Source organism: Cladophialophora immunda (genome assembly GCF_000835495.1).
Source record: "Cladophialophora immunda strain CBS 83496 unplaced genomic scaffold supercont1.1, whole genome shotgun sequence".
NCBI lineage: Eukaryota > Fungi > Ascomycota > Eurotiomycetes > Chaetothyriales > Herpotrichiellaceae > Cladophialophora > Cladophialophora immunda.
Genome location: NW_015622541.1, coordinates 6,395,027 through 6,421,536, shown reverse-complemented (window position 1 = coordinate 6,421,536; position 26,510 = coordinate 6,395,027). Strand labels below are relative to the sequence as shown.

The following is a 26,510-nucleotide window of genomic DNA, read 5'->3' as shown; positions in this document are numbered from 1 at the left end:
AGGGCATTTGGGGGTTATCATCATAATCTTGTTCCACTGCAACCCGGCGAGCTATCTGATCATTAATGTGGTTGACTTCAGGCTCCAAGAATGCGCAGAAGCATTCACACCGACGAAGGAGTCACCGTGGAACACCAGGGTGATCGATACACGAGACGGCTGAGGCTCTGCACCCCAAAGAGAAGCCGGCTTGCAACCTAAGGCAATCGCCCGTCCGCCTTGAATAGCAGGTGGTCCAATCTCATTCGTTGAGGGTGCCATGCAACACAACACATTTTCGTTCATTCATCCCGTTCTCACTCGTCCAACCACTCATCCTCAGACTTCCTTTCATGGCGAACCAACAAGCTGTCGACACTGTGCACGATATACCTCACACTTCCTCGGTTATGGCAGGGATCAAGTGCTCGTTCTGCGAAGTCGCCGCCAAAGAAGCATTGAGCTCCACGATCTCGTCGTCGAGCGGCAGCCTCGTGTCATGCGCGTGCCTGCGCAGGATTTCTGTGAGTCGTCCCTGGTAGTCCCAGGACAGGATCTTAATTCGGCGTGTTCTAGAAGAAGGTCCCGCGTTTTCCTTGGTGGCCAGCGTGACATGCCAGTCTGGGCCCGTCGGGATGCGTGGCCGGCGATGGATTCGGAACCGATCGTCCCATTCTTCGGAATGCCTCCCCGGACCATCACCGTACTCGAGCCTGGGTCGGACTTCGTGGCCAGCTTCACGCAGCCACTCCTTCCAGGCAGCGTTCATCGGTGCTATCGTGGTGGCCTCATTCAACCACTGAGCCGTTCCAGTCAGAACAATGGCAAACCACAGTGCGCTGACGAGGTTTCCTGCTTCGATAACTGTCTCGGCTCGGGCGCGTCTTTTCTCTTTTGTCCAGGCCTCTTGGAATCGACGCCATTCGTGTCCGGCTCTGTGTTTGAATTTCTCGACGAATTCCTCGACCGGCCCAACGGCGACAGGTCCATCGGGATCCCGATTTGGCGGATATTGTATCGGAAGAGTTTCGGTTTCGTATGCATGTTGCCAGTGGTATTTGAAAGGGTTCAGGGCAGACACCGCCCAGTAGAGGATGTTCAACAAGATATATGAAGCTGCGAAGGCCACTTGAAGAATATTGGATGCGTTCGCCAGAGATACCACTCCTGTCATAAGCATGACGGTCGAAAAAAGGGCCAGGGTACGATAAAAGGTATCTGGTTTGAGACGGATCAGTCATATGCCGGCTACAATGGCGGCAGCAGCCTACCGCTCATGTCATATTGTGCATATTCCATCTGAAAATAAAGGCGAGCAATATGTTCGGAGGTTGGTCGAACTACCCGAATTGATCCCTAATAAACAGTCTATAAGCAAGGATATTCAATATGGATCCTTTTCACCCGCATAGCACCCAGTCTGAGGCGAGGCTTCCGTGCTGACATTATTTCTCCCAAGCTTGTCCGAAACATAGGCCCAAGCCGAATCACATGCATCAAAAAGAGCAGCAACAAGGACGGAGTCGGACTCACGTTAGGATAGTAAATAATTACATCTGAGCGAGGTATAACGTCCTCCCGTCCCATTTCTAGTTTCGGTTGTTGGAATGCCGGGTTCCAGCGCGTACCAAATCCCACGAAGGAACTCACCATCGATAGCATTATAGTAGCCAGCAAAGAGAAGCCATCGTAATAATAAATAGAGAGCGCGATCAAAGCCAAAGCCATGACACTTCCGGTAATTGAGATCCAAAACAAGGGACCATACATCTTGGGACCAAATGGGCGAAGTGACTTTGTTCCTGGAGGCACATCTTTTTGTGTAACCTGGACAAGCTCAACCTGGTAATCTTCCAGAGGCTCCGGATGAAGCAACTGGGCGAAGAAATCGATCTCCTTTTTCACCATGCCATTGTACGCTCCAGCGACGGTTCCAGGAGCTGTAGGCAGTCGGTATTTGCGTTCATGTTCAAACAACGCGTGTGGAGCTGGCATAAGCCTAGGTATCGTGGACCACCAGGAAAGGCTTGTCACTTGAGCATTTCGAGTTATGGATCCTTCCCCTAGCACCGCAATAATACCGACAATATCAAGCTGCAAGTCATTGAAGTTGGCAATCCAGCGCATCTTTGATATGTTCGCCAATATTGGGTCGAGCTTTGAGGGATCCAGTCACATTCTGAAAAGGAGTGCTCACGAGATGTACCCCCGACTGGCGACTTGCGTGGTCTTTTTTTCGCGCGGCTGAACAACAGGGTCGAAAAGAACCGATCGACGGGTTGTTCTGCATGTTGGCTGGAGGGCAAGGCATGCCAGATATACCTTGGAGGGCAAGCTGCGCACCATTGGCATGGAGATACAGCTCGTATTGAGATTTTAGGTCAACGACCTGCACCTCAGTGCTGGATCTGGCCCAGTGCAGCGGATTGAACCCCAATCAGGACATGCTTCGGTTAAGCGGCTGTCGACTCCATTAAGCAGCCAGCGCTCTCATCCTAGATGACGACATCGTTGTTCTGCAGCATCTCATCACGAGCCCAGGCATTCCTCCATAATCAACGGGCTGCATATGGTGCTTGATCTTTGCACAATAATTTAGTGGGTTTGAAACGCTGCAATCCCATCTGACGGCAAGCTCCCCCCCCCCCCCCCAGGCGATGGGCCGAAGCGTAGCTCCCGGTTTGTGCGCTGGCCGGTGGGAGGGTGGGCTGTCGAAGGAAGGCGGGCGAGCCACGAGTTTCGCCTTGTTTGAGGCGAATGGGTGGCCTTGGGTGCAGGCAAGGAAGCTTGTAGGGGCTAGTAGGCTGTGATAGGCGTCGGGCACTGCCAGGGATCCCAGGCCAATGGTGGCAGGAAGCTGAGAAAGGCAAGCAGAAGCTTCAGCCAGTCGAGTTTGTTTCACAATAGCCTCATCCAGCCCATCAACAGCTCCACCACCCCCTGTGGATTTGGGACCGTTCAAGGTTTTTTTTTCAGGAGAGCGACGTGGGGGGCGCGGCGAGGGGGGATTTCGTGCCCATCATCGGGGCTGCTTGGAGGATTTGTCGGTTGTGAGGGAAATATGGGATCGCAGTTAGATCGAAGGTGTTGGTGAGGATATAATCCTCGAGGCCAGTGCAGACCTACCTCACGTCGTACAGCAGGGAGACTTGCTACTGTTGTGAGATTGGCGCATCGTGTTCAGGAAAATTCTTTACTCCCCGCCCATCTCTGTGCAGCCTGCGGCTCTGGTGCATGGCCCTGTCCAGTCCATCCTTGTACCCCTCCCGCTCTGCAGCAACAAAGGACCCGGCGCCGGCTGCAAGCGATTGCCTCCGGTGCCCAACGCCCTCCCTATCGATTTCCCCATCTCAATCAACTTCTAGGTCCCCACTACTGCAATCTGGAAACAAATGCACCCAGATGTCGACACCTCAGCCCGCTGAGGGTTCTCATCCTACCTCGATCCTGAATTTGACCAAAAAGTTCAGACACCTTGGACGGCTTCCCGCGAGCTGGATCAAGGCAGCAGTGCGCTCTCCCCCTTGCAGTTCGCGCAGAATCTCGGCTCGCTAACGGCGTTGCAGGACGATCGTACTCCCCCAGAACAGTCCTACCTCTGCGACACCTGCCTTCGTCTAGATCTGAACCTCGAGTCATTCTACATCAAAGAAGATGAACGGGACTTTGAAAGGACGCATAAGCCTCGCTATCTGGGCAGACTCTCCCAGATTCGCCATAAAACCCATTGCCCTCACTGCCGCCTGGTGCTCGAGATAGCCGACCGTCCCTCTGATCAACGAAACCCGAGTCTCCATGCCGACGATGATCCGCTGTGCTACGCACGTTGGGTGATAGATGGGCAGGAAGATTTAGGGCCCGATCCCAATCGCCCTGGAGAACATATATTCAAGCCCAGGACACGACGGTTACTAATATATAGTGACCCTCAAGCATTTAAAGATGGATATATAGTCCTTCTTGCGGACGACGCTCCCAGCCGAGAATTCTTCGGGCGCAGGATTGCTTCTCCTGACCTACTCGATCCTCACCAACTTCGTCAGTGGCTGCACGACTGCGAAACATATCACGGGATGGAATGTGAAGAGTCGCTGGTACACCCTGATCTTCTGGGACAACCGAAAGATGTCTTTCGCGCGATCGATGTGGACAAGATGTGCATTGTCGAAACTCCCCAGTCATCCCGCTATGTCGCCTTGAGTTATCTTTGGGGTAAGAACTTCGCCCAATTGTTTACAACCTCTAAGAACCTGCCGAAACTGTCACAACCGGGTGCGCTCGAGAAGGAAAAACTTCCTCGGACGATCAAGGACGCCATCAAGCTCACCAAAATGTTGCAAGAGAAGTATCTGTGGACAGATAGCCTGGCACTGTTGCACGACGACGGATTTCAATATCATGACGACTGGGTATATGCTAGAGCCGCTCTGACCGTGGTTGCGGGTTCGGGTAAGGACGCGAATGCTGGTCTCCCAGGAGTAAGAAAAGAGTCTCGGACATTCCATCAAGAGATCGAAGAGGTCAAGCCTGGCTTGCGCTTAATGGTGTCTCATCTCGCTGAAGGTAAGTCTGAGCCCAGCAACTCCGTGTCGAATACTTATATTGTGCTTGCAGATTATATTTCAACCTCACAATGGGATTCTCGTGCCTGGACTTTCCAGGAGAGAATGCTTTCGAGGCGGTGTCTTCTGTTTGTTAATGGACGGATATACTATCAGTGCCGGCGGACCACTTTCTGCGAAGACATGGAGATGCCGCGGTCCAACGGCTGGTCCTTGGACTCGATCGACATGCCAACGAGGATCTTCAGGGAGAAACCCTTTGTTCAGTTCACATCAGCGGTGGAGCTATACACCCGACGAGAGTTGACGAATCCCAACGACATCCTGAACGCCTTCGAAGGGGTGCAGCTGGTGTTGGAAAAACGGATAGGAGACAGCATATTCTTTGGCGCACTGGAGACAATGCTGGATCCCTCATTGCTGTGGGAGTCAACGAAGAGGTTGTTTCGACGGGTTGGGTTCCCCAGTTGGTCGTGGTCCGGCTGGATGGGAGAGATTCAATGGAAGTACACCGAGGTCGCTCGCTCGTGGATTGAATGGCATGCTGATCAGGCCGTCGGCATTCATTCCTTCCCCAAACAAGCCTATGAACGGATACCGCCACCTATACCCCTGCCCGAAAATCTTGGACCGATGTCGCGCCACAACCTGAGCACCATGCTCCCCTTACTACACTTCCGAACTGTCACGGCGCAGTTCAAACTCACGTCGCCGGCACTTATTCACAAATCAGTAATTTCACCCTTGAGAAAGAGGCTGACTGGCCCGAGTGCCTTGTCCACCGTTCGACCCGCTCCCGCAGACCCTGGACTGATCAGAGCAGGGATTGAGGATCGGAATGGATTGTGGTGCGGCACTATCGATCTTGATGCGGCTTGGATGCCACGTGTTGGGACGCCCCTGGATTTCTTGGTCATGTCTAGGGTAAGTATGTTTACCGATGATGAATTGGCTATCTGGGAAGGCACATTACCGGATGACGTGGAGGACTTGTTGGCGCGTCGGGATTATGGCGTTTATATCGTCTTGTTGGTTTCCAAGAAAGACGGCATATATCACCGTGAAGGGCTGGGACGGATCTTGACAGAGGCATTGGATAGGGCCCTCGAGCCCGGGCCTAAGTGGGAGGATATAGTACTTGGTTGACACAACGGGCACGTTGTATCTCTTGGACATGATACTGGAGATACTGGAGGACCTCCTTGTCCAATCAAAGCGTGGATCAGAGCCACGGATTGCCACTGGAGATGCAACCAATGGAAATTGTCAAGGCTCGCAAGGCTGCTCGTACTCGTATTCCGCTTCCAACCAAGATCGCCAAAAACGTGGTAATTGCAACCCCTCGCCAGGAACTTGGCCGGCCCCAAATTGATCCGCCTCGTCCAGCATTCAAGGTCTACTCGATGTCACCAGACTGTCGTCGTCTTCATTCTCCTTTGGATCTCCTCCTGCGATAACATCGTTCTCATTACCGTGGTGTCAAGCCAAGTTGTACCCAGCATCTGTGGCCAAAGTCCTCAACAGCGCCGCAGATGCGACAAAACCAGCCGTGACGACGATGCGACCAGATTCGACCAGCTCTAACGAGCATCATACTGCAAATTTTGACCCAATTCAACCAGCACCCCGAAGATCCTGATCGCGTATCTAGAGATCATGTCTAGTCTCTCGGAGACAGTATACAACAACAGCTACGGACCCCCAGTCACCGAAATCAACTGCGTCTATCCGATTTCTGGCACCTACGGTCTCCTTCCACGTCTCCTCTACTATGTAACCTTGGTGTTCGCCATCTTCGGTCGCAGAACAGAATGGCTCATCGTTGGCGCCCTCGTGAGCGCGCTCACATACGCAGGAACTTCGGCAATTCATCTCATGACTCTTATCACCAGCAAAGCGGGAGTCTACGACTTGGATATCATGGCCGCGTGGGCGGTGTTATCTACGGGCGCGCTCGCCTATATTGGTATCATCCATTGGAGTTCTTCGCTAAGAGGAACACGCGCCCGGGTCATCATGGTCGCTTGGGGGTTTTTGGTAGGCACCAGCTTGATCTTTGGGCGGGCGGAACTGTTCGATACGCCGATCGACCCGCCTGAACCCGCCTGCTATTCTCCAAATGGGGTGCTATTGGAGTATCCTATCCAAAAGTTGATGAACCCGGACTTTGCAAACTGTTCCTACAAATGCTTCAACATCTCGAAGCCGATGAGACAGAAGTCGGAGATCATTGCCGTACCCCACCGGATCTTGGATAATTCACAATACAGAACATCCACCTACGTGTTGGTTGGACCGATCCAGTTTGCTGCCTACGCGGCGCTCAGTATGGACGTTCAGGAACACACCCCATCGGTTTTGTGCACGAAATTGATCATGAGCTACCTGATTCATCCGGGCCACCGGGAGCAATTTACCAAAACAGTTTACAAGGCGAGCATGGAACGGTGGTACGGTGGATACTTCGCATTGTTTGGCTACGTGCGTCGGGCGAGGTGGTCGTTGAGGAAGTTGGCGTTGTCTTCATTCATCATTCCATGGATGATGCTGGGGTTGGCAATTGATATTCTGTGTTTGCCGCTCATGGTGTGCAATATTGTGATGAATGAACTCGCATTGATGCACGGGGGTCTCCCGACGAATGAGGCAAATATTGCAATCGGCCAGTGGGGGACCATTGTGAATTCAGTGCTTGTCTTGATAGCGGCCTGCATGAACAAGGGAATGGAGATATGGGACAGAAGGAAAAAGACGAAAGAGTTGGACAGTGTTGTCGACAGCGTTGTGACTGTGGTTTCTGACGACGCTGAGAGGGGCATGGCGGACGGCGGCGGACAGGAGGTCGGAGTGGTCAAACCCGCGCTCGCCCACGTCCAGACTTTACAAGACATGGAGGATCTGATGAAGCGGCCAAAGTGAAGGAAGGTCCCCTGAGATTTTTCAGAAACCCATTGCAGACCCTTCCGCCGCATAGCCTTTCTATGAGCTCCTATCACCACCTCCAGCAGAAGAACCGAAGCTGCGAAGCAATATTTCGATGAGGTCTGTTCGAGCATTTCGGAGCAGTCGAACATGGAATGAGCGGCCACGAAACGAGACTTTATGAGTCACACGCAGACAGACCGCAAGAACGAAAAGGGCGGTTCATATTTACACCTTACAAGGGAGAGATAGTGGTGGACACGGAGCGGATGTTGGCTGAGTGCATTAGCCGCCGCCCAGCCTTGTTCTTTTACGATATGTCGGGTATAGTACGGCGAGAACTGGTTCTCATGCGGTGCATCTAGCTGTTGAGTAGCATTTATATGTCTCAAATATCCGAAAGCCCATCAAACAGCCAAACTGCGCATGGGACCTACTGGTTGGCCGATATAAACTCATTTCACGGCAGCAAAGGCTGATGATGGACGAGGCTGTTCAACGAGGCTGGCGAGGTGCGCGGGCCGATCTCGGCGGGGCTGGAGCATTTCCAGACTTATGCAGGGACACGGCCGACCCAGCGACAAGGTCCTCCCTTAGCTCATGACTGCGGCAAAATTTCTTTGGCCCGCAACCGGGGGGTGTGCCCGCCATCGCAATCAAAGACGGTCTGCAACACCATGACTTGAGAGGGACAGATTCTTGAAGCGGTTGACCTCCTACACACCACCACAATCTTATCTCTTTGCTGAGACGGGATCCGCTATCGTCACACCTCGCTAACTTTTGGTCCAAAGTCGACGGAGTGACTCAACGACACATCTCTCAGTCGAAGTCTATAAATTCTCCTCGTGCCTCCGCCTTCTCCTCCTCTGAGAACCGCACTCTTGCAATCTTCATTTTCCCTCGTATCCAAGATGGAGGCAATCAAACAGACATTCGCCCAATGCAAGAAAGAGGGGAGGACGGCCCTTGTTGGCTACTTCACTGCGGGTTATCCCACCGCTGAAGAGACTCCCGATATTATGCTCGGTCTACAAGCTGGTGGCGTTGGTAAGGACTAAACATCCTCTCGATGGATCAAGCGTTGTATCTAATGTATCTTCCAGATATTATCGAACTCGGCCTCCCCTTCACAGACCCCATCGCTGACGGGCCCACGATCCAAAAATCAAACACAGTTGCCCTCGCTAATGGCATCACCGTCACCTCAACCCTCCAGTTCGTGCGCGACGCCAGGAAGAAGGGTCTTAAAGTCCCCGTTCTTTTCATGGGCTATTATAACCCACTGCTGCGCTACGGCGAAGATCGCATGTTGAAAGACTGCAAAGAGGCTGGTGTGAACGGATTTATCATGGTCGATTTGCCCCCGGAAGAGGCTGTAAGATTTCGCAACAATTGCACAAAGGCCGGCTTGAGTTACGTGCCGCTGATTGCCCCTGCGACTTCGGAGAAGAGAATGAAGCTGCTGTGTCAAATCGCGGACTCGTTCATCTACGTTGTGTCGAGGATGGGTGTCACGGGCGCCACTGGCACCTTGAACACCAAGCTTCCTGAGCTGTTGGAGCGGGTACATCAGTACTCAGGTGGTATCGCTGCCGCGGTTGGATTTGGTGTGAGCACGAGAGAACACTTCCTGAGTGTTTCACAGATTGCCGAGGGAGTGGTGATCGGCAGTCAGATCGTGACAGTCTTGGGCAATGCGAAGGAAGGTGAACGGGCAAAGGCTGTTCAAGATTATTGCTCCCAGATCACAGGCAGGCAAGTCGGCGATTTCAACACGACGGATGGTTTAACAAGGGAAGTGGGTATCGTCGAGACTATGAAGTCTGCAAAGGAACCCAACGCAGCGGCGAACGGTCTGAACGGCCATCAAGTGCAAGTCGACAAAGTCATTACCGATGCCGACGTCCCTTCCGAACCAGGCCTTGCTGACCAGCTTGATGCCCTCAACTCGTCCACAAATGGCACGGCCCCCAATCCCAATGCCATTCCTGCCCGCTTTGGCCAGTTTGGTGGACAGTATGTTCCCGAATCATTAATGGACTGCTTGGCCGAGCTCGAGGAGGGCTTCCAAAAAGCCAAGAACGACCCAGAATTCTGGAAAGAGTACAAATCATACTACCCCTACATGGGTCGGCCTTCATCGCTGCATCTGGCTGACCGGCTGACTGAACGAGTCGGCGGTGCGCAGATCTACCTGAAACGAGAAGACCTGAATCACACGGGAAGTCACAAGATCAACAACGCCTTGGGGCAAATTCTTCTGGCAAGGCGACTGGGGAAGACACGCATCATCGCAGAGACGGGTGCAGGCCAGCACGGTGTAGCAACTGCAACGGTCTGCGCCAAATTTGGCATGGATTGTGTCGTATACATGGGCGCCGAGGACGTACGGCGTCAGGCTCTCAATGTCTTCCGCATGAAACTCCTTGGGGCCAAGGTTGTGGCGGTGGAAGCTGGCTCCCGCACGCTTCGGGACGCAGTCAACGAGGCATTACGTGCTTGGGTCGTCGACCTCGATACCACGCACTACATCATCGGCTCGGCTATTGGCCCTCATCCTTTCCCAACCATAGTTCGCACTTTCCAGAGCGTGATTGGCCAGGAGACCAAGGAACAAATGAAGGAATTGACCGGCAGACTTCCAGACGCGGTGATTGCCTGCGTTGGTGGGGGAAGCAATGCCGTGGGCATGTTCTTCCCCTTCAGCTCCGATCCGTCGGTGAAGTTGATCGGCGTTGAGGCGGCTGGCGAAGGCGTCGACACGGGCAAGCACTCTGCCACACTTTCCGGAGGGTCAATAGGTGTCCTTCACGGTGTGAGGACGTACGTGTTGCAGAACGAGCATGGCCAGATCAGCGATACGCACTCCATCTCCGCCGGTCTAGATTACCCTGGTGTGGGACCAGAGTTGTCGAATTGGAAAGACAGCTCGAGAGCCAGATTCATCAGCGCCACTGACTCCGAGGCACTGATAGGGTTCCGGACGCTCAGCGAGACGGAAGGAATCATTCCTGCGTTGGAATCAAGTCACGCAATCTTTGGGGCTATGCAGGTTGCAAAGGAGATGGGCAAGGATCAGACGCTGGTGATCTGCTTGAGTGGACGTGGAGACAAGGACGTCCAGAGTGTGGCGGATGAACTGCCCAAATTGGGTCCGGGTATTGGATGGGATTTGAGGTTCTAGACAGAGAGATATCATCGCCGGGTTTGCTCTAGAGGTTTAAGATCTAGGCTGAAAGGATATGAGTTCACGGCGCCTGGCCTTGACAATTGGATGTATTTGGCTGGGTATGGATGACGACCGAACTTGGATCAGATTTCCTCACGTGACATCTGTTTATATGATGGTCGGCCTCTGCCTGGTAGTCTCATCTCTACCCTTGGGTCATCAAACCAGTGGTAAATGTGACATCAGTAGCTGGGTGACACAAATCACGTGTAGGAACCGCGAGACTCGATTTAATTGGCGTGCATGAAGACCATGGCGCGGTCAGATGCCGGAGGTTGCCTGCTCAGCCCCATTCTCAGGCTGATCAGGTTGTGATCCTTGCTCTTCACCCATCCTCAGCCTCATCTCTGGAGCACTGTCCTTTTTGAATGCTCACACTTTGGCTGCGGTCATGCGACTTCGAGGACCAGGGCAAAGCTACACAATCGTCGACGAGACCTCGATATTGCTATCTGGTAGGCTACCGTTTCTCCTGAAGGAAACCTACTCATATTCGCTGGAAACCGCGAACGTCTCAGGGTGCAGCATCGGTACAGGGATGGCCGCATCCCGCCACACAAATTTGGTGGTGGCGTCCTGTAGCCTGAGGACTTGGGCGTTTCCGGGCGCTTCGCTCTGCCTCTTGCTGTGATTCAAACTGCCAATGATGCAGGGCAACGTGGCCTCGCTTAGGCTGGGCTCTTCGTAACTTGTGTACTTTTCCTGCTCCCAGTGCGGCTGAATTTGATGTCTGCCATGATGTTGTGCGGAAGCAACCACCTCCATCCTGTCGACGCCAGCAGCCGAAGGGCGGGATTTTGCACCCAAAACGCTTCTTGATACTCGCCTCGCTGTTGAAGATTGCTGTTGAATTGCGTCAGTTGCGTAAACAGAAGACATCTGGACAGTGTCGCATTCATGGCCAGTCTCCTCAAGCGTCTCACAAGGAAGAGGAAGAACCCCGCGGACACGGACGCGGACACGGACACGGACAAAAAGAAGGGCGTCCTGAAGAGCGGCATCGAGGAATCGGCTGAGGACAGCGAGGACGTTGGCCCACTGGAAATCAGTGACGACTGCAAAGGGAAGGCCCTCGGGACTGATTTGGTCTTCGTCCACGGACTTCGCGGGTCGCGACTGAAGACTTGGTCGAGCCAAGACTGTTTCTGGCCCAGAGACTTGCTGAAAGACGACGTGAAGGATGTCAGAATCATCACCTGGGGCTACGATGCCGATATAGCCAATGCATTTTCTTATGCTGGCAAAGAGAGTATCTTTGGCCATGCGAAAACGTTACTTGATGACTTGGCGAGAGCTCGGATTGGCATCGTCCGTCTTTCTACCTTCCCCTGTCAATCTTCGCTACTAATTCGTGACGACAGACCCGACCTATTGTCTTTATCTGTCACAGTCTTGGGGGCCTGGTTGTGAAGCAGGCTTTGATTAAGTCAGCCGAATACAAGAGCAACAACAGACATCCTCACCTCGGCGAGATATATGCTCGTACCACCGGCGTGATATTTCTCGGGACGCCACATCGAGGAAGCGACAAGGAGTCTCTAGCAGAAGTGGCGGCAAATGTCGCCTATCTCTCTTTTCGTCAACCCAATATCCAGCTCCTACAGACATTGAAGTCAGATGCTCATGCCCTGGATGAGCAGCGAGACCAATTCACAACAATCTCCCAAAACCTGAGAATAGTGTGCGGTAAGGAGGAGATTCCAACTGGAATTGGCTTGGTATGAGCACTTCGTAAGAGCATGCCTTGGTTACAAGCTACTAAGATTCAATAACAGATTGTAAAACCTGCTTCTGCCATCTACGATGGCTTTCACGTTGATCAGTTTACCATCCATGCGAATCACATGAACATGGTAAAGTTCGCATCAAAGAAAGACCCAGGCTATCAAAGGACTCTTTTCCATATTAACAACCTTCGCAAAGTCCAACAGCCAGAGGACCAGCAAGGTACGTCACGCGATAAGCTTTCCTTGATTTCGGGCAATGACAACTTCCAAGGATAGAGGCCAATGGCCCTCAGAAGGACGTGGGCTTCTAGATGATGGTCGTTTGTTTCTGTGATTCTATTCAGCCTCCCTGAATTCTCTCTTGGAGCGACTAGGTTCTCGGAAGTGTCTCAAGTGACGTGCTCCTAGCTGAGCAATTCTTGCAACGGTCTTCTATCACAGCGCTGGTTGTTCATATTTATTGGAGCCTTGGCTGACTATTTTGTAAGAGAATGAGAGAATTGCGGCTCGAAAAGAGCGTGAGTTCATTAAGTCACTACATGCCCTTGAACACTCTCTGAGAATTGACAGAAATCTTGAAGCACCTGGACTTCTCCACTATGAGCAATCGAGAGGATAAGATCGAGGACGCGTACGCGGATACTTGCACCTGGGTACTGGACCACGGATCAACAACCAACGCGTCGTCTCCCAAGCCCTGTGAGTTTTTATCCTGGCTCAAGAATGAGGAAACCTTTTTCTGGATCAGTGGTAAAGCGGGCTGTGGCAAGTCGACTCTGATGAAGTACATATACCAAAATGACGAAACTAAAAGGCAACTCTCTCTATGGGCCAACGGAAAAGAATTAATACTAGCTGGATACTTCTTCTTCGAACGAGGCGACAAAAACCAGAAATCGAGAGAAGGAATGCTTCGAAGCATTTTGCACCAAGTTCTACGGAACCGACCCTCCCTTATCCCTAAGGTCTTTGCGAAGTTCTTCGTGGATTCGTCGCCACTTCCTCAAGAATTTGATTCTTAGGATAACCTCAGCGCGGCATTTCTCTCAATGTTGCACCATCTTCCAAACTCCAGGCTGTGTCTTTTCTTTGACGGCCTAGACGAGTATCGCATGATTGACAGGGAAGGTCAATACAAGGAAGAACAGCTGGACTTGATGCACGACGGCTCTGATGATGATGAAGCCTGGAGCGAAAGCTCCTGGATCCTGAACGGATACAGGCAGATCGCAAAGTTGCTTTGCAAGTTCACCAGCTACCGAAATGTGAAGGTCTGCATGTCTAGTCGAGAATTGGGTGTATTTGAAAATGCATTCAAAGGTTTTCCCAGGCTCCATGTGCATGAGCACACCGCTGACTCTATCGCGAAATATTGTCAGAACCGTCTGGCAGAGGATGCCTCGGATCTCACAGATCGGTCAGAATTTGTGTGCTTGATAACCCAAGCATCACGTGGGGTATTCCTCTGGGTTAGCATCGTGGTTCAGTTAATCATCGATGGAAATACAGATGGCGACTCGAAAGAAGAACTCATGAAGACCCTCAAATGCCTTCCTCGAAAGCTTCGTGGAAAAGATGGTCTCTATATGCACATGATGCAGATCGTCAAGCCGAGCTATCTGCCTGAGGCGAAGAGACTGTTTCAACTTGTGATGGGATGGTCCAAAGTCGACAGCGAGGGTCCTCTCGACATTATAACTTTATTCCTCGCCGAGCCAGGGCATCTAGAAGCAGAAAATGGCAAAAGATTATTAGTACAAGACGATGATTTTTGCCCTAAAAGCTGGGCAGAATCGCGGCCTCGGTGGGAAAAGCTGCAGCGCCGTCTTAAGAGTCGATGCGGGGGACTTCTTGAGGGAACGGATGAGGTACAGTTCATGCACCAAACCGCCAAGGAGTTCATGTCCAGACCCAACATCTGGGAATCAATATTTCGAAATTCTGCAGGCTTTGATTCCGATTTGGACACCAATTTTGCCTTGCTGAGCGGATTAATTCGACGTATGAAATGCTGTGGAGAAGCGGCATTCGAGCCAGAGTATATTAGGACTCTGTGGGATTCCAATGGCCACTCAACATTCAACGACACGACAACCGATCTTTTCACAAGAGTTGAAATCCCCAAGCGAAGCTTCGAGCTCCTTTCCTCCGCACTTAGTATCGCCTACTTTCTTTCAAGCTCAAGTGGTCATTTTGGCGACGACTACGTAAGCCTTCTCGACGAGTTAGACACTGTCAGCAATCAACTCACCGAAAATTTGAGAGTCTCACTATCAGATACAACAGGAGTGCCCTCTGTCGCAGATATGAGCTGGCTTAAGACATATTTCGAGCCACTACAAAAACTATACGGTGAAACACCAAACGGCGCGACTATCAACAATATGTTGGAGCTTGCGACTGTACGCGACTCCATTCCATATATAGAGGCAAAAGTAAGAGGTAAGGGTGTTCCTCTATCTCAACTACAGCTTCTACTTCCATTAGCGACGCGTACTGTACGCCTGCCATTTCGATTTGACCGGGGCACCAGTCTGCTGGGATACCCCTGCCCCGAAGCTGCGGAGTTATTTCTCGAAGAGGGCGCCGATCCAAACTGTCGAGATTTGACTTTGCCCGATGATATGTTATCAGAGGAAAGTTGTACTGCGTGGACCGGTCTACTCCGGGACCTTTTGGAATGTTCCCTGGATATAGATTCGCAACTGCGAGCCTTTATCGCCACTGCCAAAGTTCTCCTCAAGTATGGAGCCGACCCTACCGTGCAGTTTCAAAGGAGGGTCAAGGGCAAGAATGATATGGCCATGGAGAGTGTCACGCCGGAGATTATCATTAAGATGGCCATGGCTAAGTGGCCTGGTTATCAGAAGGATTTTGCCAAAATCCTGGAACTCCTGAATCAAGCGAAGGCTAACTGGAATGGCGGCGCGGCAAGTAGGGAGCAAGAGGAAGGCCCCTGAACTCATAAATAGTGCGATCACGAAGACATCGATAAGCAAAAATCAAATCTTTCTATTGCTCAGTATAGCATGGCGGGCAAAGAAAGTGATGTTGAAGGTTTTGCGCCGTACCACAGGCTCCCCAATGGAAACTCTCACGGCGGCATGTGCTGCAGGAATGCTTGGCGACCGAGAGTCCTGATATAAAAATTCTATGCATCAAGTTTTTTCTGGGTGCACGGCCGTGACATTCGCTGGTGACCCATGCCATTGGAATCCATGCTATATAGAAACAGGAGACGTTCTCTTAATTACGCAAGAACTGTAGATTGGGGCCAAGACAATCGTCATGGGCACCGGCATGATTAGGAGGCAAACCGAAAGACAATGATCAGTGGCTCACCGGCCAGCGCCTGTTAGATGTACTTCAGAATGGGGTCTTCTCGACGACTGCACAGCACCTGTTGATGAAGTTCTGGGCGTCTCGCGGCGCCTGGGCAAGCATGTCTCTGCTCCTCTCCTATCTCGAGATATTTCACCACGCTGTCGCTGGGCCATTTTCGAGAGAAAGACCGAATTCCCTGCCCAGACAATGTGGGTTGTCGTGGAATGATTTTCAATGGAAATCACATATCAAAACCCATGCCGCTACGGTACACCTTTTCATCCTAGAAAATGCCCAAGACCTGTCGAGCCTGCAGGTAGCTGTAGAAGCGCACCACCTTTTGCGAGGAACAGAGCCATCACTGAAACAACAATTTTTGCCTGTTGCACAGTAAAGCAAAGCCATCGACAATCATCACGGAAACGGGAAGCTAGATAAGTCTTACAAGGCCAACACCCTAAATTGTGTACGGATAACGATTTTCATAACGCAATGCACCTGTATCTTATGGTTAACGTAAGAATCTCACAGTCGTAGTTCGTGAGCAATTACTCCGAAACTGAAATCTCGGCCGTCGTTGTGCCGGCGGGCTATCGCGGTCGCATAGTTGTTTATGGGACCTGTCTGTGCGAGTTGTTCTTGCTGTGCTAACGAATCACCCTAGGCAGCTTGGCCTGGGGATTGGGCTGTGGCTTTCTCCTGAGACGTTCTCTCACAATCGAACCACGGGACTCTGGGCAGAAGAGATACATCACCTTGATCTGGCAACCTGCGGGTCAGAGGTCAGGCCATACCATCGCATTCGTCCTACTGTTCGATTTCAATCGGGATACAAAGCAGAGATGAATCCTTTCCCTACAATGCTTTCATAACACCAGTGCCGCACAGTGTAAGCGCTTGCTTGAGCCTCGAGGTGAACAGCAGCAACTCGGGTCCATGCGCGACAGCTTTTACCAAAGAACCATCCATTTCCGCCAGTATATTGACCGGACAGAACCGGGGAAGCAAAGAAGCCACGAGTCCGGAAGTCGGCACTGCGGCCAAGAGTCGAGAGCGGAGAAGTTGTGGGGACCAATCAGAAAGACCCTTGGCAACCCGTTTGGTTACTTGTAGGAACCTCGGACATTTGCTCCTTCGTCTGATGTGAAATCATCAACACCATCGACCCTGCGCGCCATGCCAAACGACAAGGCGCCGGTCCGGAGAAGGTTTGAGACTTCCTCGCTTTTCGCAGATTCGGTCCTATACTGTCCGGATATGGATCCAAGCTTGCAGCTAATGTTCGACCGAAAGCGAGCTTCTCAGCCAGATTCTGTTATGACTTACTCCGTATGGCAATCTCCTATTTCTGATACTTGGTCCGTACGTTTGCAGAAGGCTGCATAACGAGAACGAGCATTGTAACTTCAACATTTTCTCCTCACTCTCCAGCAAAAGCGTGCTTCCTTTGCCGTTCCTTCTTTCACGTCGGGATTTAGGAAAAGAGAAGAGCGATGGCACCCAAACGCCCCAACTTTCTCATTATGATGGCGGATGATCTGGGGTTCTCCGACTTGGGCTGTTACGGAGCCGAGATTAAGACGCCAAACTTGGATAGACTCGCCGACGAAGGACTTCGGATGAGTGACTGTGAGTAGTCTCGGACCCTTCGACAAGCCCATTGCTGAACGTGAGAAGATCATGTTGCAGCGGCGTGCTCACCGACCCGCTCAATGTTACTTTCTGGAACAGATAACCACATCGCTGGGCTTGGTGTAATGCACGAGCATAAGGTGAGTTGTGATTGTAAGAGCATTTTCATCTAGCTAGCACTTCTGACATTACCAAGAGTATGGATCCTGATCGATGGACCGGACCAGGATCAGAGGGATATCTCAGTAACATTACTTCATCTTTAAAAGGGTGGAGCAGATGGATCTGACATGACTCTAGACTTCGATATTGCCGCTCTGCCTGAAGTGCTTTCAGACAATGGCTATTGGAATTGCATGGTAGGAAAATGGTAAGAGGTTTTAAGCTTTATGCTTGTTGGCAGCAGACGCTTATGACTACTCAGGCATCTCGGTCTTCGCGACGATACAATCCCCTCTGCTCGAGGATTTCACAAGAGCCTCAGTGTTCTGCCTGGAAGCTGCAATCATTTCGGCTGGGAACCTGCCTGGGATCAGGTCGTGCAGGGGCAGAATTTTAATCCTGCTCGAGTGCCGAGGATCTACGTCAAAGACGGCCACAAGTGGATGCCGTGAGTCTGGCCTTGTTAGCTCTGTGGATCATCATAGTCCAAGGATCTGACTCGAGAATAGGGAAGCCAACATTACTAATTCTGCAGAAGGCTGGTTCTCTTCGACGTCTTACGCTCAAAGGATGATCGAGTATTTCGAGTCCCGAACGGAAGAAGAGAAAGAACAGCCCTTTTTTGCATATCTAGCCTTCTCCGCGCCTCACTGGCCTCTTCAATGCACGGCAGAGGACCGCGATGCATACCGTGGAGTGTATGACGCAGGTCCAGATGCTCTTCGCGAAACGCGATTGAAGCAGCTCATCAAGGCGGGTATAGTTCAGCCGAACGCGACGGCTTACCCAGTCGTCACAAATCATCCACGCTGGGAAGATATGGACGACGCAACGAGAAAATTTAGCGCGAGGTCTATGGAGGTCTATGCGGGCATGGTTACGTCCATGGACAGAGCGGCAGGTATGGTCCTACGTTATCTGGAAAAGATTGGGGAGCTGGACAACACATTTGTGATCTTTCAGTCGGATAACGGAGCTGAAGGCGCCTCGAAAGGTCTGTCAATTCTATTCTCTTTTGGCCCTTTTGAACACCGATAGCTAATTTGAATCTGTGCCCAGAATCGAAAGGGGTCATGGACGATTTCACGATGGATATAAACCGATACTATGACAATTCATATGAAAATCTTGGCAATCACAACTCTTTCTGCTGGTATGGTCCCAGGTAAGGATGCGCATTTCCCTTGGAACCAAGAACAGCTCTGATGCAGAGAAGATGGGCTGCCGCTGCAACTGCTCCACATCGAATGTACAAAGGCTATTGCACTGAAGGTACAGCCCGTTATCACATCCAGAAATGCCAAGATGAACAATACTGACCAAATCGCAGGTGGAATTCGTGTACCCTGCGTCATACGCTACCCCCCGCTGACTCAAGCTGCCCCTGGCACCGTCTCCCACGCCTTCGCAACCTGCATGGACATTATGCCGACCTTTTTGGAGCTGGCAGCAGCCAGGCATCCGAACCCATCCCCGTCCCATCCTCGCGCCACTGCGCCATACAGGGATCGACGCGTTTTTGGGATGAGAGGGAAATCCTGGGTGTCTTATCTCTCAGACCGTACGCCCTCGTCTGCTTCGTCAGATCACGAAATGAATGCTATACACGGCTATGATGATCCGGCTGTAGGATGGGAGATCTACAATCGAGCCGGGCTGCGATTTGGTCGTTGGAAAATCAACCACATGCAATCTGACACTGCAACTGGGACGGGTCAATGGCAACTATACGACCTCTCGATGGACCAAGGAGAGACGAATGACCTAGCAAATGAGCAACCAGAGAAGCTTGCGGAGCTTATAGAAAAATGGAAGCAATATCAGGAGGAGACAGGGACGGTGTTTGGCCCGGCCCTGAAATACGGACAGAGACATCCGCTACCTGACCCCTTACCGATAGGTACTGACTATGTCATGGATAATCTTGCTTGGATACACCTTGGGGTTGGGAAGAGACTAGGGGATGAGGGCAAGGCCATCCCGAGCCCTCGAAAGGCGTATTAGAATATCGAATTTGGAAGGTCTCAATACTCTTCTATCTTCGTGTCTCCTATAAAATTATCATGAAAACAAGCGATCATCGATGAGTTTTGGTACGTCTAATTCCTTTCATGGGCGGAGTTACATTCGTGGTGAAAAGCAATAAGGTCAGCTCATTTGCTATAACTATAATTCTGTCTTAAGGATTTCGTCTTTCTGCGGGAGGCCAATGGAGGGAATGATAAATGGCCTAGGAATATAGAGCAAGTGGTTATGCTGAGCAAGACTGATCGATACTCGGACTTTGCGGTATGACGTATGATCAAGGCCGAAATATACTACGGAGCAAAGACATGAAAGTAGACCACCTAATGTCGTGCAATTCACCACAGTTGAACACTATCGAGGCCATTTGACCCGGCCTTGCCCTCTTCACGGCCCAAATACACCTCATTGTAGTTAAATATCCGTATTTGCTCCCATCCTTCTCTCTTCAGCCCTGCGTTGGGCGTCCACCGCATGCTGAGTGGCCGTTCTGTAAGAACGGAACCGCCAGGGCTTTACCTTGTTCTCAAACATTTCATCTAGCTCGGCAAACGTGCGCCTAACATATTATCAGTTCATAGCTCCTAAAACCCCCAAATCGAAAAATCAAAATTGAAGAGCAGGAGCCATGACTCACCCTGCGGGTTCTGGAATGACAAACCAAGAGCCGATGGCAAAAGCAGCTCCAAGACCAAAGTAATAGAACGTCGACTTCAGTCCCCAGTTCCAGGCAGTCTTACTTAGCATGTATGGCACCATGACATTGTTGACTATACCCATGACGCTAGCCACGGCTGCTGCAAAGCCGGCTGTGTGCACGCGATGACGCTGCGAAGGAATTTCACCGAGAAATCCGTATCCGATGGCAGAAGCGACACTCGCAGCGCATGCTAAGGAGGTCGGATTGTCAGCATCAGTCAACGTAATGCCACACAAAAGGGGAAAGAGATACATTGGGAGCTCCGGAGAACTCGCGGGAAGTAACTTACTGAACATTGCGGCCAAGAACACGAGAAGTCCCTTTACCTGAGAGGATTGCGGGACGAGACCTAAAATACCGATTCCCAGGTCACAAATCCACATGAGGGTGAGGGACGTGCATGCCACAACGCGGCGGCCAAATCTGTCGATGAGCACCATCAGGGCCAGAACCACCCCCAATTGAGGTGCCTTGGTGATGGCTGTGAGCGCAAAAACATTGCTTAGTCCGACTTGCTGATAAAAGTAAGCAGCATAGTTGTTCAAAACTGTGAGACCAAGAAATTGTGAGCCGGTAAGACACCAGCTTGCAATCATGGTTCGGAGCTAGAAGGAGTGTTCAGCCTCATGAGTCTTGAAAGTTGCCAAAGCGTGAGATAGTGTGAAATTAGGACGTCCTACCAGGTCTCTTCCTTTGAAAATGTCAGTCCATTTGCCCCCAGCATTCGCCGCAGCGACTTCCCGCTCATGTTCGACGGTGCAAAGGATCACTGCCCATTGCCTTTCGACATTATAATTTGGGATAGTGCCGTTTATGCGCTTGAGTAACTTCTTTCCTTCTTCCTGCTTCTTCACAGTTGCGCACCAATCTTTCTATTGGTTAGCCAGTGTGCGGCTACAGTCTCGGTCATGCTCACACGGTGATTCTGGAAGCGCTATGTAGATGACCAGCATCAATCCGATATGGGCCCATTGTGTATAGATGGGGAGATGCCAATCGGAGGGGTCATTCGAATTCATGACTTGAAGGGCAATTGGTGCCAACAGGACGCCGAGAGCAAACCTGTTAGATTAAAAGTAAGTCCAGGACCAATACCAAATGAATCTCGGACGGAGTTAGAAGTCAGTCTTGACATCCTCGTTGCGACTCACCACCAACTATATGAGATCATCAACGCGCCTCGTATCTTGGGTGGACAAATTTCTGCAATGTAGGTTGGGGTGAGGAATTGAAGAGACCCAACACCAATTCCAGAGAGGAGTTTGGCGATCATCTAAAGACCCATGTATTGGCTCAGGATTCATGATCATGCAATTCAAAACCCACCCAATGTGGCCAAGATGTGGACAGGCATTCCGTCATCACACTCAGCGCGAGAATGATCCAAAGGGCGTAGAACCCAATCTTCCGCCCAAATCGATCACACAAGCTGACAGAGAAGTTAACAGGTGCATCTGAACCCAAACGGCACTACTCCACCCGGGCCCTAAATTTGTTTTCTTTGTCCTCGGGGATGAGAAGCCTTGAAGGGTGATTGTACACGGCGGATGGCTTACAACGGCATCGTAGTCATGCCAACAACCTGCCCAAGAGACTGGGTGGTTCCGCCGATGGCAACCAGCTCTTGCGCCGACAACGCGGGTTTTCCATCGGCTGTTGTTGTCGTTGCAAATTGTCGGACATAGCCTGACTGGGCTATGATGGAGCCATTCATACCAATCTCGAGCTTGTCAGCTTCCCAACATCTGCACCCGGAACTGATCTTACTTGATAGCCGTCTGCAGCGCCCGCGAGGGTTACCAACAAACAATACAAAACAGAGATTTTGAAGGCTTTGAGAGTTTGCAACCAGCTGAATTCTTCGTATCCTGTCAGCATCTGCCCACGGGCTGTGGCATCATGCACAACAGCTTGCGCCTTCTCGTCGACGGCCATGGCCGAGTCTTCAGTATGTACAACTTCTTCTTTGTGTTCCATGGTGTGGACTGTAGATCGAATTACAAGATGTCGTGATCTTTTGAGTGGTGAATATGTTTCACAGAGAGCGTCACGTCCCGAACATTGGCTTTAAAGGTATAAAGAGCGCAGATGTCGTGCAAACTCAGGAGAGGCGGCTTGACTATCTCGGTGCTAGTGACATACCTCAACTTGGCCTCGGTGCATGCTTGCCCGCAAGGCCAAGTCTCGAGTATGCTGAGAGGAGGCATGATCCGGCATTTCGATCAAAGCTAACCATATACACGGCGCGCTCTATGCCGAACCGTTCATTGAGCGTTCTGAGTTTATTAGACTTGCCTCGGTGTCTCCTTGCCTGCGAGTGGTTCGACATCATTAGAGGTGTGGAGACGAGGAGAGGAGGGACGAGCGTGAAGTTACCAGCTGTCTTAACTGACTTTCCGGCGACTCCTCTCCCGAGGTTCACAAGTAGGTGAAAATCTTCTCTGGTTTTGACTGTGGGCATTCTGTACTGTATGCATAAGCTCCTGTAGTGAAAATTGTTCGGGAGAACTTCAGATGGAATTGGTCACGTTGTGGAGCATGTATAGCATCTCAGGGGATCCACAAAAGTGAACCCTGCGAAAGTAATTGGAGCGAGCACATTCAGGCTCAGGGTTGCGAGACTTGAATTGGTATATATCAACTCCGCCATGGACTGTGACCCGATATACCCTCGCCCACCTTTCATTTTTCTGCACAATGTCTGTCGAGATTTCGAGACTTCGCGTCGAACATTATCAAAGTCCCTTGGGGATCTCCGAGTCGCAGCCTCGCCTCAGCTGGAGGTTCAAAGGAGACGCCGAGAACTGGGTCCAAAAGTCGTACAAATTACGTATACGCCGCGATCACAACTCGGAAGAATACGTGATCGAGAGCTCGGATTCCGTCCTTGTGCCATGGCCATCGACTCCGCTCAAGAGCAGAGAACATGTCCAAGTGGAGGTCGAGAGCCACGGTTCTGATAGCTCCATCGCGGCTGCCAAAACAGACTTAGAAGTTGGTCTCCTAGAGAAACATGACTGGAAAGCAGAGATGGTCAGCGGTCCACTGGAAGATGCAGAACGTCCCAAACGGCCCATTCGCATGTGCTGCCGATTCAAGAGCGGAAAAGGACCTGCTCGGCTTTACATCACTGCGCATGGTTTGTACGAAGCTTATCTGAATGGAAAACGCATTGGCGACGACTACTTGGCCCCAGGATGGACTACATATGACGCCAACTTGCACTACGCCGCGCACGATGTTACGCCTCTTATGAACGATGGTGAGAACGTGCTCTCGGCATGGGTGGCTGAGGGCTGGTTTTGTGGACGCGTTGGACAGTTTGAGAGACGCAACAAATGGGGCCTTCGGATGGGTCTTCTCGCTCAGCTTGAAGTGGAAGGAAAAGTAGTCTGTGCAACAGGCAAGGATTGGGAATGGTCTTACGGAGCGCTCACCGGTGCTGAGATTTATGATGGCGAAACATATGACTCGACAATTGACGACGCCCAATGGCATACTGGAAACGATAAATCGGAATGGGAGCCTACCGTGGTCCAGTCTTTCCCAAGCTCTACCCTTGCAACGACCCAGTCTCCTCCCATCCGTGAGTATGCTCGTCTGAAGGCCAAAAAGCTAGTCATGACTCCCTCTGGTAAGACGGTCATTGATTTTGGACAAAACTTTGCTGGATGGGTTGAGTTTCAGTCCGAACATCCATCCTCTGAGGGTACTCTTGTTCTTCGTCATGCCGAGGTCCTGGAGCATGGTGAGTTGGGTGTACGGCCTCTTCGAGCGGCGAAGGCTACAGATACTATTCGGCTTGGTGGTAAGATCAAAGGCTGGCATCCCAGATTTACATTTCATGGCTTCCGCTACCTTGAAGTCAATGGGTGGCCCGGGATCACTCTTGATGATGTTGTGGGAGTCGCTTTGTCCTCAGACATGGAACGCACTGGTGACTTTGAATGTTCTCATAACATCATCAACCAGCTCTACGCGAACGTTTTCTGGTCAACCCGATCCAACACCATATCTCTCCCAACCGACTGCCCTCAGCGAGCCGAACGTCTTGGTTGGACAGGTGATATACAGGTGTTTGCCCCGACCATGGGCTACATGTTCGACACAGCCGGTTTTCTTTCCAGTTGGCTTAAGGACCTGTGGGCAGAACAGCAGAAGTGGCCAGACAAAAGAGTGCCACTCGTCATCCCGGATGTATTCGAAGAGTTAGGGGCCAAATCTCAAGCCATCTGGGGCGACGTTGCAGTCCTGTTGCCGTGGGATCAATGGATGATCTACGGGGACAAGCATATGCTGGCCGATCAATATGAATCGATGGCTACATGGCTGTCCACTGGTATCAAGAGGGACCCTCAGACAAACATGTGGGCTGAAGACCATCCACAGTTCGCGGATTGGCTCGCACCGGCGGCGAAGCCTGGTACTCCAGCTATTGGACCCACGGATAATCGTCTCGTTGCGAACGCATACCTCATACACACCACTCGCGTTGCCGGACGCATTGCACAATTGCTGGGTGACAATAAACAAGCCAAGTTCTGCGAGGCTGAGGCAGAAGAGCTCCTTCAGACGTTCCATGAGACGTACGTCACCCGTCGCAGCCGTGTCGTCTCCGACACCCAAACAGCTCTTTCTCTCATCTTACAATTCAACCTTACCGATCCTGCTGCCCCATCCCAGCGTACCATTCTTGGGAATCGTCTTGCCGAGCTTGTAGAGAAAGATCTATGGCTCGTCTCCACCGGTTTCGCGGGCACACCGACCATCTTGCACGCGCTTGCATCTACTGGAAATCTACACCATGCCTACCGTATGCTCCAAGCGAAAGACACGCCGAGCTGGTTCGCACCAATTTTACTTGGTGCAACTACAATCTGGGAGAGATGGGACAGCATGCTCCAGGACGGGCGAATTAACCCAGGTAGAATGACCAGTTTCAATCATTACGCTTTGGGCGCAGTCGCGTCTTTCCTTCACTCTGTCACTGGAGGACTTTCGCCTCTCGAGCAGGGATGGAAAAAGGCTCTCATCAAACCTCAACCTGGAGGGTCTGTCACCTGGGCAAAAACCAGTTTCAACTCACCGTATGGGGAGTTCCGGTGTGAATGGACAACTAATGGCAACAAACTGGAGGGAGTCACAGCAGTACCTCCGAATGCCACAGCAATTCTTGAGCTTCCTGGTCAGGAGCCTCGAGAAATCAGCAGTGGAGTTAGGAACTTCAGTATTCCTTGGAAGACGGATGAAAGATGGCCACCTGTCGAGCCTGAAGGCGAGTGGGTTCTGGAGAGAAGGGAGATTGGGTGGATATGATCTGTGCAAAGCTGGGCTACTCGACGATGTGCAATCTGAACGCAGACGTCAAAGCCGAAGGAGAAAATTAGAGGCGTATTTGCTCCATCGATGCCATGGTGCCTCAGGAACTGGTGTTCGGGGAGCGGAGTGTGAGCCGAGGGCGAGTAAAGCGGCGAGCGGCTAATCAGAAGGGGATGAGGGACGATAGGTTTTTCGCCTGAGAGGACCTTGATAGAAGTAGAACAATATATGCGACCCGATCGGGCCAAAGCAATCTACCCTCTATTGGACTTGCAATCAGATTCACTGCCTGGTCATCCGACGTCCTTCACGTCCGCACACGAATCATAAGGATCACAAAGCAGCGGTGAAAGCCCGTCTTGGGCCTTTTGCAGACTCGGAGCAATGGTCAAGCCGTCAGCCCGATCCGACCGTCATCTTCTTCAGGCGGCCACACTATTCACTGAAGGGGGCGAGTCCAGAAGGAATGTGGAAGAGCGCCAAACCCGTTACAGGACATTTCATTATATAGCCGCCCTGATCGATCTTTTCGACCACGCTTTGGAGACGTGGGTTTCCATATGATGGTCTGGCCCGATCCTGTCTCCCCGGATCCTATCTGTCGAGCTGCACCAGGAACTAGCCAGTTGTGCACACAACGAAGAATCGGCTATGCCATGTCACCGATCACAGCTCTTTATCCTTCATGGTGACTCTTTGAATCCATTCAGGCAAGTCCTCCACCAGGATCCGCACACAGACGACAAGCTAGGAAAAGTCCCTCGGCAATTGGCGGCCGGTGCCTCTATCGCAGGGGGAGATGAAGCCCCCAAATCCTCTTGGCCTTGAGCATTTGTCCTTTTGCCATTGCGCTGCCACAGATATTCTGCATATCAAGCTCACGTCAGAGCTAATAGCTGCGACGAATCTTGCAATGAGCACTGTCC

General features: G+C 51.5%; 8 protein-coding genes across 8 annotated transcripts; 6 read left to right on the top strand and 2 right to left on the bottom strand.

Annotated features, from left to right (window-relative positions):
- Nucleotides 1-6: 6 nt before the first annotated feature.
- PV07_01885 (uncharacterized protein) lies at nt 7-2,546 on the bottom strand. The gene is made up of 3 exons (XM_016388459.1): nt 1,513-2,546; nt 1,251-1,335; nt 7-1,197 (listed from the first exon to the last, which is right to left on the bottom strand). Exons 1-3 carry the CDS (start codon nt 2,104-2,106, stop codon nt 374-376), a joined length of 1,503 nt encoding a protein of 500 aa, XP_016255387.1. The 5' UTR covers nt 2,107-2,546; the 3' UTR covers nt 7-373.
- A 495-nt stretch (nt 2,547-3,041) lies between these two features.
- PV07_01884 (uncharacterized protein) lies at nt 3,042-5,926 on the top strand. The gene is made up of 3 exons (XM_016388458.1): nt 3,042-3,489; nt 3,546-4,542; nt 4,594-5,926. The coding sequence occupies exons 1-3, from the start codon at nt 3,214-3,216 to the stop codon at nt 5,685-5,687; spliced, it is 2,367 nt and encodes a 788-aa protein (XP_016255386.1). The 5' UTR covers nt 3,042-3,213; the 3' UTR covers nt 5,688-5,926.
- PV07_01883 (uncharacterized protein) lies at nt 5,904-7,802 on the top strand. The gene has a single exon (XM_016388457.1). It carries the CDS (start codon nt 6,198-6,200, stop codon nt 7,458-7,460), a length of 1,263 nt encoding a protein of 420 aa, XP_016255385.1. The 5' UTR covers nt 5,904-6,197; the 3' UTR covers nt 7,461-7,802.
- Nucleotides 7,803-8,086: 284 nt separating this feature from the next.
- Nucleotides 8,087-10,967, top strand: PV07_01882 (tryptophan synthase). The gene is made up of 2 exons (XM_016388456.1): nt 8,087-8,513; nt 8,570-10,967. The coding sequence occupies exons 1-2, from the start codon at nt 8,378-8,380 to the stop codon at nt 10,648-10,650; spliced, it is 2,217 nt and encodes a 738-aa protein (XP_016255384.1). The 5' UTR covers nt 8,087-8,377; the 3' UTR covers nt 10,651-10,967.
- Nucleotides 10,968-11,558: 591 nt separating this feature from the next.
- PV07_01881 (uncharacterized protein) lies at nt 11,559-13,444 on the top strand (the record flags this gene model as incomplete). The annotated part of the gene is made up of 5 exons (XM_016388455.1): nt 11,559-12,003; nt 12,057-12,413; nt 12,471-12,642; nt 12,911-12,940; nt 12,993-13,444. Exons 1-5 carry the CDS (start codon nt 11,593-11,595, stop codon nt 13,442-13,444), a joined length of 1,422 nt encoding a protein of 473 aa, XP_016255383.1. The 5' UTR covers nt 11,559-11,592.
- A 22-nt stretch (nt 13,445-13,466) lies between these two features.
- Nucleotides 13,467-15,382, top strand: PV07_01880 (uncharacterized protein; the record flags this gene model as incomplete). Its single annotated transcript, XM_016388454.1, has 1 exon — nt 13,467-15,382. Exon 1 carries the CDS (start codon nt 13,472-13,474, stop codon nt 15,380-15,382), a length of 1,911 nt encoding a protein of 636 aa, XP_016255382.1. The 5' UTR covers nt 13,467-13,471.
- Nucleotides 15,383-17,239: 1,857 nt separating this feature from the next.
- On the top strand, nt 17,240-19,544 carry PV07_01879 (uncharacterized protein; the record flags this gene model as incomplete). Its single annotated transcript, XM_016388453.1, has 9 exons — nt 17,240-17,375; nt 17,424-17,518; nt 17,575-17,623; nt 17,679-17,748; nt 17,803-17,979; nt 18,050-18,534; nt 18,600-18,705; nt 18,757-18,812; nt 18,871-19,544. The coding sequence occupies 9 exons, from the start codon at nt 17,240-17,242 to the stop codon at nt 19,542-19,544; spliced, it is 1,848 nt and encodes a 615-aa protein (XP_016255381.1).
- Nucleotides 19,545-19,979: 435 nt separating this feature from the next.
- On the bottom strand, nt 19,980-22,242 carry PV07_01878 (uncharacterized protein; the record flags this gene model as incomplete). Its single annotated transcript, XM_016388452.1, has 9 exons — nt 19,980-20,124; nt 20,203-20,455; nt 20,555-20,870; nt 20,946-21,133; nt 21,182-21,327; nt 21,417-21,538; nt 21,592-21,694; nt 21,822-21,985; nt 22,033-22,242. The coding sequence occupies 9 exons, from the start codon at nt 22,240-22,242 to the stop codon at nt 19,980-19,982; spliced, it is 1,647 nt and encodes a 548-aa protein (XP_016255380.1).
- Nucleotides 22,243-26,510: the final 4,268 nt, after the last annotated feature.